The 17,608-nt window shown below is 40.9% G+C and overlaps 1 protein-coding gene across 1 annotated transcript; it reads right to left on the reverse strand.

Annotated features, from left to right (window-relative positions):
- Nucleotides 1-605: 605 nt before the first annotated feature.
- LOC135874871 (leukocyte elastase inhibitor-like) lies at nt 606-13,446 on the reverse strand. The gene is made up of 7 exons (XM_065399816.1): nt 13,387-13,446; nt 11,946-12,122; nt 6,081-6,218; nt 4,622-4,739; nt 3,828-3,970; nt 2,365-2,532; nt 606-1,124 (listed from the first exon to the last, which is right to left on the reverse strand). The coding sequence occupies exons 2-7, from the start codon at nt 12,111-12,113 to the stop codon at nt 723-725; spliced, it is 1,137 nt and encodes a 378-aa protein (XP_065255888.1). The 5' UTR covers nt 12,114-12,122; nt 13,387-13,446; the 3' UTR covers nt 606-722.
- Nucleotides 13,447-17,608: the final 4,162 nt, after the last annotated feature.

A 17,608-nucleotide genomic window follows, 5' to 3' on the forward strand; every position in this document is an offset into this window, starting at 1 on the left:
CATTTCCGGAGGCCGATCAGAGCACAGTAATGCAACACCATGTTCACACTGACGCTGGGGCGCTTCAGCCAAGGCGGAGCAAGCGTTATGCTTCTCGTGGAGGTGGATTACTCAGGAGCGCTCCAGCTGCAGAGTCCTGGCGCTCTAAGTGCCTTGTCAGTGTGGACGGGTTGTGAGTTAGGACACCTAGGGCTGCTTTAATGCGCTCTAACTTGCAAGTGTAGCCAAGTCCTAAGAAAGGAAAAGCCTTGCAAACTTATCATGCTGAGGAAGCACATTGAATTACTGGATCAAAGTCAGCAGAGAGGGGAATTACACCAAAGGGAAGTCACTGCCAGTTCACAGTAATATGGCAAAACCCACACAAGAGGGCATTTATACATTAGGGAATTTTCTGACTCAAGTAACCGTCTCAAAGAATCCCCAAAAGTACTACGTTCAATTCTGGTCCACCTTTATTAAAAGATCAACCGTGTTGAGCAACCAGACTTTGTCAGCCCTGCAAGTCATTGCATAAGGCAGATTTTACTGTACACAAACAGATATCAGTGCTAAGGAATTGGCAAAGAAGCCCAGGAAGGATCTTAGGTATCAATTTCTGAGTAGTCATTTTATTGTGAAATGCAGAATTACAATGAAAATTTGTAAGAACTTAATTACAGGTTCCCACTGGTTTAAATGGAAATAGGATCAGGTCCTCAGCTGTAGCTCTGTCTTCTCTTTTATGGAGAAGCATACCTGCCAAAGAAAAGTATGCTTTGTGTTGGGTTGTGACGGATGAAGAAAAGGAAAGGGTGATCAGCATTGAAATCCTCTTCCATAAGCATGCAGAACATAGCAATGCCAGCAGTGGCCGCTGCAGCTTCTGTGCCTTCTTCATTCACTTCTATGAAAGACTTGTGTACAATTTTAGATAGAAAGAGGTCTCGTGCGCCTGACATTCCAGACAAGTCAGCCTTGCCACTGTCAAATATATCCTGCAGGCCCAGACCTGATAAATCTGATTTAAGGTCATAGCTGTCTTCCAGCTTAAATTTAGGCAGATGCACATGAACATCAATGGGATGCATATTTTGTGGCTGTGTCCATTCCTGGAGCTTTTCTAAGGTGATTTGCTTCTCTAGCTGGAATTACAAGCACAGAGATCATTAAACTGCCTAGAGAGAGTCTGAAATACCACCAGTGTAAAAGTATTTCTCTTCCAAAAACATTTAAAATGCAATATTGAAAACACGGTCTATAATGATACATGTATACAAAGTAAAGTAAATATAGACATAAAAGGCCAGATTCTGATCTTTGCTACCCTTGTATAAACCCACAGTAATTCTATTACATTCAATGGAGTTACTGCAAATTTACACCCCAGTAACCAAGATCAGAATCTGACCCAAAGCATCCAACTTTAAAATCACAGAGTTTTACTTTTTGCTGCTTTGTGCAAAGGAGTTAAAGAAATACTGTACTAGTAACTTAAAAAAAAATCCTATCACTTCATCTAGCTACTTGGAAGTGTAAGTCACTAAAACTCATAATGAAAATAATTAACAATCAACAAGGGAGCTGCCTTCTTGACACTTCAGTAAAGATCATCAGCTTCACCGTTTGAAAGCACAGAAAATACGACATCCAAAGCAGCTAAAAGATAAACTGCACCATTTAAAGGAAAATACAGGTTAACTATTATCTGTAACCTATTTTTATTTCACTTTGTCAACTACCTCGTGGCTCAGTTCTGAGGATTAATTAATTGGTTAAAGTTTCTGCAGCACTTTGACAAAGTGAAGGCTGCTGTAAGTAACACTGGCTGCCAATGGATTTCAAAGGGACTGAACTGACCATCAGCAGAGTGTAAGGAAACTTCTGCCCTACTTCAGGCAACCCTCCTCCCTCCCGCCCCATGCCACCAGCAGGGAGAGGACTAGCATAGCCTTCACTACACCCACCCAACTTGAGAAGATCCCCCTACTCAGAACTGACGCTCTTGTGGATAGTTAGACAGGCTCCACGGCCAGATTCCTCCAACAGTGACACACAAAGCAGATGCACCGCACCCTGGAAACTGGCCCAATATAATTTTATTTGATCAGTAAAACTCCTACTACACGTCTAAAATAAATAACAATGAAAGTACTTAAGGACTATCAGAGGATGGTGATAACTGGAAACAGCAGGATTTTCCCCTTTTGTTATTAATTCTTTACTGTTCTATTAGTAGGCTGAACTGGTGAAGGCATAATGTTGAAGGTTACAATTTGTGGGCTTTTGAAGGGGTGAGGGGCAGACTGAAAACAAGGTTCTATATTACAGAGCAATTGTGAAATGCCATCCAAGCAGAAACTGAGACGAGTTTGTATAAATCACCTGCTGGAGTCCAGTGGAGTTATCGTCAATGTCATCAGGTAACAGGATGATCATGCTAAGTTCTTTTCCATCATAGGGAAGCTCTAGCACACGACATTTCAGTTCAGAGATGTACCCAAAAGGATAGTTCTCTTTCTGATACATCATTTGCACTGTCTTTTTTTCATTCTGAATGGTTTACAAAAAATAAAGAAAATTTTATAAATTAAAGTTAAAAATCAGATTTCCTTACCTATGTTATTAACAATACCTTAGATTAAAATTGACTTTTAAAATCTATATTCCTTTTCACTGTATGGTTTACTTCCTCTGCCCACATGGCAATGAAAATACTCACAGGTCAGATTCACTAATGCTTGATTTATTAACAATTCTTTGAAGACCCGGTGCTATGTAAATGCTAAGTATTATTATGTTCAGTTTTGCTTTTGGTTTCTCTTGCCTAGCATAATGCTTCCTTCTTCCACTGTAGAAACTAGCCCAGATTCTTCATTCAATTGTAACTCCTCTATGGTCCTCCAATAGCAAGAGGGGCCACAAACTATATCAACGGCCTGTGAGAAATATCCCCAGTGTAAAAGCTATTCCCTGGCACTGTAGAACTAAGAGATTTCTCTGCATGGTCTATGGTTGCCAACCCTCCAGGACTGTCCTGGAATCTCCAGGACTGTCCTGGAATCTCCAGGAATTCATCTTTAATGAAAGATTATGTCAAGTGAGGAAACCTTCAGGAACATGTCCAAGCAAAATTAGCAACCCTAGCATGGTTCCTCCCACAGTCCCTGGCATAAGGGGCATATATGACAAGGAAAGAAGCCTTGGCCAAAGTACAGGGTGATTCAGTTATTCTCAGCTAGCATAACTGCTTCCAGGGAGGCATTACAAGCATAATTTAAAGCTACGCTAAATTGTATTTGGGGAAAACAGACAGAGTATTGGAGGGGGCCAATGTACCTACATGCCATATTTTCCTCCACTCTTCCATTCCTGCAGAAAATGGACGAGCAGTGAAACACAGAATCTAGCCCACTGACTTCAGGAAAATGTTTATGTCAGTGTTTCTCAAACTTTCATATTGGTGACCCCTTTCACATAGCAAACCTCTGAGTGCGACCCCCCTTATAAATTAAAAACACTTTTTTTATATTTAACACTATTATAAATGCTGGAGGCAAAGCGGAGTTTGGGGATGGAGGCTGATAGCTCGTGATCCCCCATGTAATAACTTTGTTGACCCCCTCAGGGGTCACGACCCCCAGTTTGAGACCCCTGGTTTATATCCAAACAAAAAACTGTTTGAATAAATAAATAAATAAAAAAGAACGTGAAAATGTTTCTATTCATATTTGGGTTGTAATTTTTAAAAAAATTATAAAAACAGTAATTTGGGGCCTAAATTACCTGAGAGCATCCCTTTATAGATATTCTACAAGCAAAAAGATAACAGCATGCATCCATATTACCTTATTTAACCGAAACTGCTTTTGTTTCGTATCTGCTTCTTTAAATTTCTCAGCCCAATTTCCTTTGAAATAAATAGCATTCACCAACACTAGTTTGGTCATATTATTAACTGTGCCCTCAGACAACAGGTTGGGGATTTTACCTTCAAAGAAATAAAAAATCATTACAACGTTATTTTACACTATACATATTTACATTTAAAAAAATCCATTGTCTTAATTCAAGAAAAGATTTCTGATTTTCCCCCCGATACAAATATAGTATATTTAAGCACCATTCTCTTGTACTGTACTACATTATGCTGCATATCATAATAATAGTCCATATATAATAATGTCACAAAAGTGTAAACCCTTACAGCCTCAATTTTCAGAAATGCTTCAATTTTTGGGTGCTTAACTCAAGACAACCTAAAGGGGCCTGATTTTCAGAAAGTGGTGAGCATATGCTATTAGCAATAGGGCTTCTTTAGGGTACCTGCCACTGGGCACCCAAAATTTAGGACTACATGATTTAGAAATCTATAATAAGACCAAGATTTTCAAAACCAGATGCCTAAACTTAGGCAACTATTTTGGCAATTGTTGGCCTTAATGTATGAAAATGCACATTTCTTTTTAATTATCTAGCTGCCATAAACACTATGCTCATGCATTTTCTGGTTTTACCAGCCATGTGATTGGATATCCCATAACAAGATGGAACAATTCTAATGGCAGCAGAAAATGAGGACATATCCCTATTGAGTAGCCACAAAACGATGCCCTTTATTTAGCTAACCAAAATCTCTTACCTTCAGTCTGCTCTGCTACCCACTGGTTAATTTGTTTCCTTGCTTCATCTGGAGCAAGTAGAAAATCAACCGTAGCTAAATCAGCTCCATATAATTTCTGAGTCTTAGTCAAGAAGTCCTAGAATACATAGTCAGAAGGAATAGCTTTCATTGCACATAGATAATATCTTTATAGCTATGTTTGGAAGGATTAGACATTTTTCAGTACATGTTGGTAAACATCTATTTCATCCTACATATACAAACTGATGAAAAGACATTTCCAGCAATAATAATTGAAATTTACAGAGAGGCACGGTAAGAAAAATGCTGCTTGCCAGAGTTTGATTTAAGGATCTTTGATTTGTATATTTTGACATATGATGTTGACAATTTGTGTTTTAACTGTTCTATAGCTTAACTTTTTGAATCTCTATTGTCATTAAATCATTACTGTCTGACCTGCCAATTGTTAGAACCCCCCCATGATTTCCCACAACTAGAAATTTAAATAGATAAATATAAAGGATAAAATGCTTAAAAATATTATCTGCCAAAATTATAAAATAATAAAAATAAAATTCTGCCAAGCCTATTTAGAGCCTAGTGAAACAACACTAACTTAGGTCAGCTAAAGAATCTGTCTATCTCAAGGGTTGGGGGAACTGATCTTGCATTTTATTATTTTTGTTTCTGACAGATACAGGTGAACAACACTAATATTTCAATGCTCCCATCATGCATGAATATGAACTGATTGCTTATTACTGATGTTTCAGTGTTAGACTTTTTAAATTGGGTGACGTTCACCCCCGTGCAACAGGCCCATACAAACCTAAGCACTACTGAACTCCCACTGAGATTCAAAGTGGGACATAAGTGGCCATCAGACCTCATGTAGACTCTCTGCACAGGGGTGAATTTCACCTATGGAAGGTAAGTTGGTTTTAAAGTACATCAGGTGGTGTACCACTGATATAACTAGCGGGTGGGATTTTCAAAAATACCTCAGTGACATAGCAGCACAAGTCCCATTGAAAATCAATGGCAGTTAGGCACCTAACTGCCATTTGTGCCCTTAAAAATCTCCCTCTCCTTCCCCCCATATTTACAGATTTATCAGTTTGAGAGCCAAAGGCACAAATGGATATCAGACTGCTACTTCCCAAAACAGGGTGCTAAATTTGTAGCCAAAAATGGTTTGTCTTGTGGGTCCTTCAAACGACCTCACATTTTTTACCTCATAAATATACAAATAAAGTTATTCTGCTTGGAATCAATCAATAATGGCAGTTATGCCATTTACTAAATTAATTCCAAATTGTATTACGGTTTTATCTAAATCCTGTTCCAGTGGGAGTTTTGCCACTGACTTCAAGAGGGGCAGGACCAGGCCCTAACAGAAATGTGAAGTAACTGATGATTGAGTTTTGAAAAATTCTACAGGAATTCTGTCACATGAGCTTCTGCATGAACTTACTGCTAAAAAATTGTAGGTCGTCTCTCCATAAAGCCGACTGGCAAGCTTCAACAGATAGGAAGCTCCACTTCTGTTTATGTCAGAGGTCAGGGTCTGAAATCTTGAATGAAGTTCTTCAACAACATCAAAATGAAGGGTCTGGATTAAAAGAAATGATCAATTAATACAGAATACTTGGTAGTAAGTGTTTGAACAATCAGGCCCTTGGAGTCAGGAGGAAAACAAACAAACAGTGTTTGCCTTCTGATTGATTGTAAGCTATTTGAAAACTTCAGCTAGTGCAAAATCTAGTGTTGACTTACTGGCAACACAAATGCATCACCTGTGCTCCGTCACTTGCATGGTCTACTAGTTTGGGCACAATTCAAGCTGTTTATTTTAATCTATAATGTTTGGCAGCTCTCCCCCTATGCGCCATCCAGCCATAAAGATCTGTTGGGACACTGATATTAGTCCCCAGATATTAAATCTGTATGCAAGGTGCTACCAATAAAGGGACCTTCAGTTCTCAAATTCACTTCTCCTTTTGGTTTTGCTCCCTCAGAGCATATTGCAAGCTTTGGTGTTCAATTTTGTTTTATTACTGTGGCTGGCCCCAATTCTAGTGAAATCAATGGGAGTACTCAGCAGGGATTAACACTATTGAATATAAGCAAGGGTTGAAGAACTGAGCTCTTTGTGTTCAGCCTTTATCAAATTCCGCCTGTAAACAAGCTGCAAACTGCATTAACTAGTGCTGTGAAGATTTCCTGTAGGTTAAATTCTGGTTTTAGAGATGGGAGATTACAAAATTAGTATTTATTCATTTTAAAATACAAAAAACAATTCTGGATGGCAGCATTGGTACTAATTTCATGTGGGATTTATTGCTTAAGAGGGATTCAGTTATTCATGGTTTTCTTGGAATGGCACATGCAGTTGTAAAAGAGTATGTTTGAATTTACTCTGCTGGGGGTAACAATATATTTGTTTAAGAATATTGTCTCCTTTGTATTGTTGGCTTTAGGAGGGGCTCTTTTATGTTATGTTATGTTAGGCAGCACTGAGTTATCCATTAGAACAATAAAACTCTTTCATCACCACCTGTCAGACCTGAACTTTGTACAGAAACTAACTCCCATTCTATCATCTAAATTAAACTAACAGCCCAACCCAGGTTGAACCTTCCAGACCTTATTTGAACATGTGAGTAAGGTGAGCTTGATCTGATTTAGTGTGATTTTCTTTTATTTTTAATAGATAATATAAATGCTGCCACATATTATTGATGGCTGATAATTTAAAAATTAAATATGTTACCGTAGTGTCTCTTTAAAGGCATATTTTCTCTCTGAGTGATTCTCAGAGACAAATTATTCAACAGGATATATGCATTATGGAGAGATCTACCTGAATCTAGATGAGCCGATGAGAGCGTACCAAGGACCTTCAATGCACATAGAACTATTTGGACAAAGCTAAACTAAACCAGAGACCACGCGTAGGACATGGTCTAGGGACCTGATCCAAAGCCCATCGAACTCTATGGAAAGATTCCTATTGACTTCAATGGGCTTTGCATCAGGCCTAGGTGTCCTGGGAAGTTTCAATCTGCTTTGTATAGGTGAAAAGATGCAGTATTAAGGCACTATGAAATGGGTCCATGACCCACAGAAACAAATATCCACATGCAACTTAAAGTCTTTGGTAGCTATAACCTTTCCCACAAGTTTCTCTGCACCCCCCGATGATGGTTAATGTATTTTCACAAATATTAGAAAGTACTTTGAATTAGAACATAAGAGTATGGTAGATTAGCATGTTGAAACTTGTCTGAGTGTGTTTTTTTTAGCCCCTTTTCATGCTATTTCTGCTCTGAATAGGTTCAACCTGGGTTGGGCTGTTAGTTTAATTTAGATGATAGAATGGGAGTTAGTTTCTGTACAAAGTTCAGGTCTGACAGGTGGTGATGAAAGAGTTTTATTGTTCTAATGGATAACTCAGTGCTGCCTAACATAACATAACATAAAAGAGCCCCTCCTAAAGCCAACAATACAAAGGAGACAATATTCTTAAACAAATATATTGTTACCCCCAGCAGAGTAAATTCAAACATACTCTTTTACAACTGCATGTGCCATTCCAAGAAAACCATGAATAACTGAATCCCTCTTAAGCAATAAATCCCACATGAAATTAGTACCAATGCTGCCATCCAGAATTGTTTTTTGTATTTTAAAATGAATAAATACTAATTTTGAAATCTCCCATCTCTAAAACCAGAATTTAACCTACAGGAAATCTTCACAGCACTAGTTAATGCAGTTTGCAGCTTGTTTACAGGCGGAATTTGATAAAGGCTGAACACAAAGAGCTCAGTTCTTCAACCCTTGCTTATATTCAATAGTGTTAATCCCTGCTGAGTACTCCCATTGATTTCACTAGAATTGGGGCCAGCCACAGTAATAAAACAAAATTGAACACCAAAGCTTTTTTTTATTAAAAAATGTGGCTAATGTAAAGTTATGTGGAAGTGGCTGATTAAAGCCCATTGAACTCAAAGGGAGTCTTTCCATTGACTTCTGTGGGCTCTGGATCAGGGCCATCAGGCGCAAAATATAGCAAATACAGTGAAAACACAAAATACAGTAAGTGTTTAAAGTTAAGCATGTGCTTAAAGCCTTCAAAACTTAAGCACTTAAATGGTGTGCTGAAAAGGAAATAATTTCCAATTGGGGCCTTATTTAGAACATTAGGCATCTATTTTTGAAAATATTAGTCTGCAGATCTGCTGAATCTTACTATTGTGGCTGATCTCATTCAGATCATCTTTGATATGAGACTGATAATGACTTGACTCTAAATGAGAAGGTGGGTGAGAATATCTTTTATTGGACCAACTTCTGTTGGTGAAAGAGAGAAGCTTTCGAGATACCTTTCCCAGACCTGAAGAGCTCTGTGTATTCAGTGTCACAGCCAAATACAAGATTAAACAGGTAGTTTACCATCCTAGCCACTATGGATGTAGAAGCTCTCTACACCAACATTCCACACAAAGATGGACTACAAGCCATCAGGAATAGCATCCCTGATACCATCACGGCAAACCTGGTGGCTGAACTTTGCGACTTTGTCCTCACCCACAACTATTTCAGATTTGGGGACAATTTATACCTTAAGTCAGAGGGACTGCTATGGGTACCCGCATGGCCCCTCAGTATGCCAACATTTTTATGGCTGACTTAAAATAGCACTTCCTCAGCTCTCGTCCCCTTACACCACATTGATGACATCTTCATCATCTGGACCCATAGGAAGGAGGCCCTTGAGGAATTCCACCAAGATTTCAACGATTTCCACCCTACCATCAACCTCAGCCTGGACCAGCCCACACAAAGGTCCACTTCCTAGATACTACAGTGCTAATAAGCGATGGTCACATAAACACCACCCTATACCGGAAACCTACTGACCGCTATACTTACCAACATGCCTCCAGCTTTCATCCAGACCACATCACACGATCCACTGTCTACAGCCAAGCTCTAAGATACAACCGCATTTGCTCCGATCCCTCAGACAGAGACAAACACCTACAGAATTTCTATCAAGTGTTCTTAAAACTGCAATACCCACCTGGTGAAGTGAAGAAACAGATTGACAGAGCCAGAAGGGTACCGAGAAGTCACCTACTACAAGACAGAGCCAACAAAGAAAGTAACAGAACGCCAGTAGCCGTCACCTACAGCCCCCAACTAAAACCTCTCCACCGCATCATCAAGGATCTACAACCTGATCCTGAAGGACGATCCCTCACTCTCACAGACCTTGGGAGACAGGCCAGTCCTCGCTTACAGACAGACCCCCAACCTGAAGCAAATACTCACCAGCAACTACACTCCACACAACAAAAACACCAACCCAGGAACCAAACCCTGCTACAAACCCCGGTGCCAACTCTGTCCACATATCTATTCAAGGGACACCATCATAGGACCTAACCACGTCAGCCACGCCATCCGGGGTTCCTTCACCTGCACATCTACCAATGTGATATATGCCATCATGTGCCAGCAATGCCCCTTTGCCATGTACATTGGCCAAACCAGACAGTCTCTACGCAAAAGAATAAATGGACACAAAACTGACATCGGGAATCATAACATTCAAAAACCAGTAGAACACTTCAATCTCTGTGATCACTCAATAACAGACCTAAAAGTGGCAATTCTTCAACAAAAAAACTTCAAAAACAGACTCCAAGGTGAAGCTGCAGAACTGGAGTTAATTTGCAAACTGGATACTATCCGATTAGGCCTGAATAAAGAATGGGAGAGTTTGGGTCATTACAAAACCTAAACTTAATTTCCGCAATACTAATTTCTCCCTACTGTTACTCACACTTTCTTGTCACCTGTCTGTAACGGGCCACTTTCTTACCACTTCAAAAGTTATTTTTCCTCCCTTGGTATCCTGCTGTTAATTGATTTATCTTGTTAGACTGACCTTACACTTGGTAAAGCAACCCCCATCCTTTCATGTATTTATACCTGCTCCTGTATTTTTCACTTCATGCATCTGATGAAGTGGGTTCTAGCCCACGAAAGCTTATGCCAAAATAAATTTGTTAGTCTCTAAAGTGCCACAAGGACTCCTCGTTTCCCCCCCACATATTCTAAGGGGCCTTTCAAGGTGAAGCGTTCCGTTAATACCCCTGTAGTCATAGAATAAAAAGGGGGGCTAGTGTGTTGCAGATTGTTGTAATAAACCATAAATCCAGTGTCTTTATTAAGATCATGATTTTTGGTGTCTGGCAAAGTTATGAATTTAAGCTCCCAGGCTTGTCTTTGGAAGGTGTTGTGCAGGTTTCGTTTGAAGATGGGGACTGAGAGGTCAGGATTTATGGTTTATTACAACAATATGCCACTAACTCCCCCCCCCCTTTTTTTTTTGTCCTATGACTCCAGGGGTATTAACAAGCCACTTCACCTTGAATGGTCCCTTGAAAGATGTGTTAACTACTTATGCTAAACAATCTGTTCCAGCTTGTATTTAACTGTCACATGCTGAGTACCTTTCCGAGACCAGAAGGAGAGCTCTGTATAGCTCGAAAGCTTGTCTCTCTTGTCAATACAAGTTGGTCCAATAAAAGATATTATCTCACCTACCTTGTCTTTCTAATATCTTGGGACCAACATGGATACAACAACACTGCAAACAACATTAACTGTGACTGGATTGAAATAAGATTCACATCTGTTTTGTGTGTCTTGTGGGAGATAACAATCCCGTCATTTTACAAAATTCGTGATCTCATGCAAAGACGTTGTCATCATGCATTATCATAGTTATGACACTTTATATTTAAGGAGGGGGAGGTGGGTTGAGTTTTTGTTTTTTAACATGGCAGCAGTATGCGTAACATTATGCATTACAAAAATCACAGATCTCTTTGCCAGAGTCGCACAGGGGCTTTGGGCAAAATCTGAAACAGAGGCTCTCCTCCCTTCCAAAAAAAAAATGATCAGGGGCTGGGGGGAGTGGAGAGTGTGCCCACCCTGCACTCACCCCACAGCGATGACTCCTGTCCTGTGGGACTGGGCCTTGCTCCCCTCTCCAGGCATTGTGACCTGGCATACTCGGTTGCAACACCACTCAGTTTGTGGGCCCTTTCAAACTGGGGGCCTGGGGCAGCCCTGATCTTAGCATCAAAAGGCATGAAAACAAATTAAAAAATAATTTGGTTCCAGAGGTTTTGATCAAATTAATTAGTGATTAAATTAAGTGGGAAACAATAGGAAGGGTCACTGAATTCTTATATTTTTTCTCTTAAAACTTATTTTCTATAACATTAAAAATCTAAACAAGAGAGAAATTTTCACTGACCTTCAACAGCTGTCTCTCTGTGTTACCTTTAGCCCCTAAAAGGACCATGGCCAGTGCAGCAGAAATACTGACTGGCGAGAAGAAGATATTTCCTGTTGGGTTGGTTTCATTCAACTTTCTAAACAAATCGAGAGCAAAATGGGTGTTTGCATTAGTCAGTTTCTCCATGGTTAAAAGCTGAAAAATAAAATAAGTGCAATCAAAGCTCCAGGTAGTGATTTTTCAAAAACTAAATGCCCTGTGTTACGCAAAGCAAAGGTGAAACTAATAAAAGAGCATTTGTACCATATGGAACTCAGGAATATTAACTTCAATTTACCTTCCTCACACATTAACAAATTCACATAAATAGATATAACAGCTAGTAGACTGCTTACCCCAAACATTCTGGTTACACCAACCTTACAGATGTTATATAATAACCTTCAGTAGCCTCTTATTTCTAAATTTGGAACAAACAAAGGTTAAGGAGCGTGCAAGAATGGACACTATAGTCCTCTTACTCCAAATTTACAAACCAGACAGTCAAGACAACTGGTGGGCGACCTCCTCCTTGTTTTCCCACCAGCGGATTTATTAATTGTAATACACTAAGGCATCCAGTGGCTGGTGAAAGGTACTTAAATCTCCATCTCATCTGAGACCTGTTTCTGTTGAGCAGACCACACCAAATTAAGGTCCCAGTCCTCCAAAGACTTACACATCTGCTTAACTTCATGCACTGTGAGAACTCATCGAATTTACTGGGACTACTCAGTGTGTTTCATGTTTAGCATGTGCCTAAATAGTTGCAGGATCAGAGCCCAAGAATGGATCATATATGTACATGAGAGCTGGAGTTTTGAAATCAAAAGTGAAACGCAGAATCATGCCACTGCCCCCGCCATTAGGTATTTGCGACAGCACAGACAGTCTCTCTGGCCTTAGGGGGTTTGTCCACACACTGAAGTTGTGATGTTTAGCTGGTGCCGCTTTAAGTGTTGACACTCTTACGTCATTTAAACCTGACTTGCACCGGTTTTGCTTCTGCCCGCGAGTGAAAATCGAGGAGGCAAATCATAACTAAGGAAGGAGGAACAGCTGCATCCAGGGCTTTCCCTGGAAGGCTGCTGAGAACTTGTCATAGGCAGGCTATTGCGAAGCAGCTTCTTCTCCCTGGGGGCGGGTGGGAGAGGCTCAGCTGGTACTGTGGGCTTTTCTCTCCTGCAGGGCTGCCTCCGTGTCCCCTCTGGGCATGCAGTGAGGGGGAAGGAAGAACAGGCCGAGGCGCTCGGGACCAGCCCAAGCTGCACATTTCTAATTCACTGTAGGGGGACAGATTGCAGGCTTCTGCTCTGTCTCCAGCACATGACGCAGGGTCCTCCCCTTAGCCCCATTTCTTGGCGCCAATGAGCGTCCCCTGCTCTCGGACTGGGACAAATTCACCGCTGCTGTTTCTTACCCTGCAGCCGGCTGGGGATTCACTGGTTCCAGGCAGTAGGAGAGACACGTGAACTAGTGACTCAGCCCTGCGAGCTTACCCAGGTCAGGGGTGGGGAGCGTGTGCGTGGGCTGGGCTAGGCCGGGGACGAGCCTTAGGGGAGGGAAACGTACAGACGCTGCTCGGGGGAGGACCGGGGCCGCCAGCCCCACACCAGCTGGGTGCGCTGTGACTGCAGGGGGAGGGGCCACCTCTGCAGGAGGGATTGAGGCAGCAGGGGTGGGGAGAATGGATCGGGAGGGGAGGATGAAGGAAAGGTGGGGAATGGAGGAGGGGATGAACTAGCTACGGCTGGTCAGAAATACTGACTGGCGAGAAGAAGATATTTCCTGTTGGGCTGGTTTCATTCAACTTTCTAAACAGATCGAGAGCAAAATGGGTGTTTGCATCACTCAGTTTCTCCATGGTTACAAGCTGAAAAATAAAATAAGTGCAATCAAGGCTCCACGTAAAAACTACGATTTTCTCTGTAGTATCTAACTGCAGTGTGTGTCTTGAATTTTGTTCTCAGCCTTGCACTGTAAATACAGAGCTACTCCACTAGTTTGTATTTACACTGTGTAACTAAGCAAAATTTGGCTCAATGTCTTTATTGAAGACTGAACAGTTTCCAAACCAAAAAATTGCTGTACTGTGACCACAGTTTCCTCTCTCTCCAGTTGGGTTTAGAAAAGGCTGAAATTGGTTGTTACAGTACTACTTTGTGTTGTTATAGCTCCTTCCAAGGATTTCAAAATGCTTTACAAATAAGTAAACTAACTTTGTAACACAGAGATTATTTACAAATAGGTGAATGGGGTCGGAAACCGGTTAAGTAATTTTCCCAAGGTCTATATGTCTCAGATCTGACTTCTAGCCCCATATATTTACTGCAGTAGCTTTAAATAATTCCCCCACAAGGGGTTTGGCAACACCTATAGATGTGAAACAATGATAATACAATGAGGACAGATTGAAATAGCCCCTTAAAACAAATTACAAAATCTTTCATCACAGAGGGAAGGACTTTAAAATTTCCCTAAAAAGAGTTTCAAAAGGGAGGAATGTGCATGAGAACAACCACGCTGGGTCCACCCAATGGTCCATCGATCCCAATATCTTGTCTCTTGCCAGTGGTGAGTACCAGAGCTTCAGGGGAGAGTGTACAGAACAGGGCAATTTTGGGGAAATCTGCTGCTGTCTTCCCCTCCCAGCTTCTATCAGTCGGAGGTTTATTACCTTCCTCAGATGAATGAGACTGACAAGATTTGCAGAAAAGATCTCTCAGCCCCTTATCCTGATATACCAAGCTTTTGTTTTCCTCTGAAAAGGCAGAGAGAGGAGCCCTTGCTTGTGGGTTTTTATGAACTCTGCAGGAAACAGTATGCAGGCTGGAAAAAGGTGTACAGATCTAGACTGCTGGTATTATCCACGCTTCAAAGGTGTGGACAATTTTTTCTGCCTCTGGTGAGGTAGCAGGCTCCTCCAGAAACACCTTTTCAACCACTACCTTTTCTTTATGTTGCTGTTCTCTACTATGACGTGATATGGGGTCCAGTAACTCAGTCTACTATTGTTAATTTTTCTCTTTTTTGCTCAGTGGTAAGACTGTGTCCATAGTTATGCTATAGTAAACATTGTTCAAGTTAATTTAGTTTGTTTATCTGGTAGTTACGACATTGGACAAGTTCATGGGGCTACATGACTGAAAGGCAGAAAGTACTGGGCCCCTGGAGCTACCTGCCTTTTTTCAGCCGCAGTGCTGCCTTTGCCTCTCTGAGTGCACAGAATCACACTGGGTACTGCTGGCCGTGACATCATCAGGTAAAGAAAATACACTGCTAAAGCAACAACAAATGTTATCCAGGCCTTCGTGAGTCTAGCCTTACAGGAGAGACACCACTGATGTTCAGGTGACCATTTATTAGGTAATATCCCACGTTTGACATGAAGATGACAAGAGCACACTTCCCCTCTCTGTTGCAATCACAACCTCCAATTTTTAAAGTAGTTAGAATAATGGAATTGGAGACAATAGCTGCGTGTTTGCTGAACAGCCAGATGGGAAGTCTTCCCTTCTCTTCCAGTTGGTGAGATGAGCTCCAGGGACTGTGTAGTCAGCACAGTTGTTGAAGGGTTCTTCTGATTGGCTGCAGTGATATTTTAGTCAGCCCAAAGTAGGAAAGCAGAAGGCAAGTAGTGAAGCAGCCCAGCTTACTTGTTGGGTATAGGACAGCTGTCCTCAGAAAGGTAACTAAACCACCAGCTGAGGAGGCTCTTTTTTTAAGTGCTTAACTATGGTTATACGGAAGACTAACCAAGGACAGTTTACATTAAAAACAAAAAAATGCTCCCATGGAATTAATAAGATGCGTGCTTACCAGCCAATCATTGTGCTTGCACAGCATAGCCCATTTCCCCTCCCTGCACAGATCTTAAGACTTTTTCTTTCTTGAGGTTGTACAGTGCCTACCAATGGGGCTCCCATTCTGCTTGGAACCATTGAGTGTTGTCACAGTATAAATGGTAACCATGAGTGCAGACCTCACTCTCATAAATACTTAACTACTGGTCCAAAACAAATGCTACAGCTTGCAGTAGTGTCAGTTCAGTACAGTGTGTTAATAGTGTAGTTTTTGATTTAAAAGACACAAATGATGGATAAATCTCTCCAAATATTATTACCTAAAGAGGACAATATTTCCTTTACTTACCAGAGAGAGGAAATTCTCGCAAGAGGCCCAAAGTCTGCAATATACAGCTCCTTGACCCCTATGGAGAAATGTTCTTACAGAAGTCTAAAAAATGCCAAAACTTCATGTAAGCTTCAGACCAACCTATTGGCAACAATATTTCAAACAAATCTGTAGAACTAAACAAGTTTGTAGGATTTTCTGCTTTAAGAGATAAGATTGATATTCTTTTGGGGATGGGGGAGAAATCTCACTGCCAGCTTTCCCTTTCATTCAAGAGGTGTCACAGAATTTCGTAAATATTGAGCCCGTTATGCAGCTTATTCTTTTGTTCCTGTCTTAAGCTGTGTGTGGTGAATGATGTGCTGTTAATAGCTGCAGCATTCTACCCCAGAGATGGGTATACTTCAGTGATGGATTAAGTGATTACTAGGCAGTAGTCCCCCTTAAACTTGTCAGTTTTGTGTTTTATAAAAGATTACCTCGATATTTCCTAATCTTTCCCTCACTTACTATGGGGAACACCTAGAAAGACTGAGGTGAAGTTGGTTATCTTAAAGGTACAATGAAGGCACAATTGGCAAGTCTATGGCATCACTTCACCTACCACAGAAATGCAGTCACCTCTGAGCTGGAACAGATTTTCAGTATTGTATACCAGCACTAGTTTACACCAGAGACTGAAGAACGGGTTAATGTAGGGGGCTGTTAGGTTGCAGAATGCCTTATCCTAAGTTGGGATTTGGTCAGGACATGATTGTAAACAGCCCTTGCTCTTATTTTCACTGCCTAAGAACTTAACACTGAAGCATCTGACTCTGGGATTTTAAAATCCTAAAACTATGGAAGTAAAACAAAGAGTGCTGTTGCTTCTGAAGTTGTTACATGGAGCAACTTCTTAAATGTGAAAGAATTATAGGCCAAAAATCGTTACTGAGGGAAGCATGAGCAACTCTTCTGATGTCAGTTGTAGTGGTCCTGCTTATGCTACCTATGATTTTGGCTCCGTGGTGACAATGAGACACTGTGTGTCTAGGATATAGGGCACTGGGAGTCAAGAGACCTGGGTGGTATTCCCAGCTCTCCCAGTGACCGGCTGTGACTTTGAACAAGTCACTTTACTCCCCCTTCCCACACTTTTTCTGTCTTGAGCATTTTGTCTCCCCATACTAGACAACTTTGCCTTTCATCTAGGAGGTGTCAGAGAACTTCATAAATATTAATTGAGCCTGTAATGTAGCTAACTCTTTTGCTCCGCACTTAAGATGTGTGTGGTAAATCATGTGCTGTTAATAGCTGCAGCATTCTACCTCAGAGGTGGGTATGTTTCAGTGATTCCTAGGCAGTGGTCCCCCTTAAATTTGTCAGCTTTGTCTTTTATAAAAGATTACCTCAGTATTCCCTAAACTTTCCCTTACTTAATATGGGGAACACCTAGAATGCACCAAAGACTGAGATGAAGTTAATTATCGTAAAAGGTACAATTAGCAAGTCTATGGCATTACTTTACC

Source organism: Emys orbicularis, chromosome 2 (genome assembly GCF_028017835.1).
Source record: "Emys orbicularis isolate rEmyOrb1 chromosome 2, rEmyOrb1.hap1, whole genome shotgun sequence".
NCBI classification, from domain to species: domain Eukaryota; kingdom Metazoa; phylum Chordata; order Testudines; family Emydidae; genus Emys; species Emys orbicularis.

Coding starts and splice junctions, on each gene's coding strand:
- LOC135874871 (XM_065399816.1), bottom strand. CDS start 12,113: ATGGAGAAACTGACTAATGCAAACACCCATTTTGCTCTCGATTTGTTT. Junction 4,740..6,080: donor CGACCTACAATTTTTTAGCA/GTAAGTTCATGC, acceptor TATGTATTCTAG/GACTTCTTGACTAAGACTCA. Junction 1,125..2,364: donor ACTCCACTGGACTCCAGCAG/GTGATTTATACA, acceptor TTGTAATTCCAG/CTAGAGAAGCAAATCACCTT.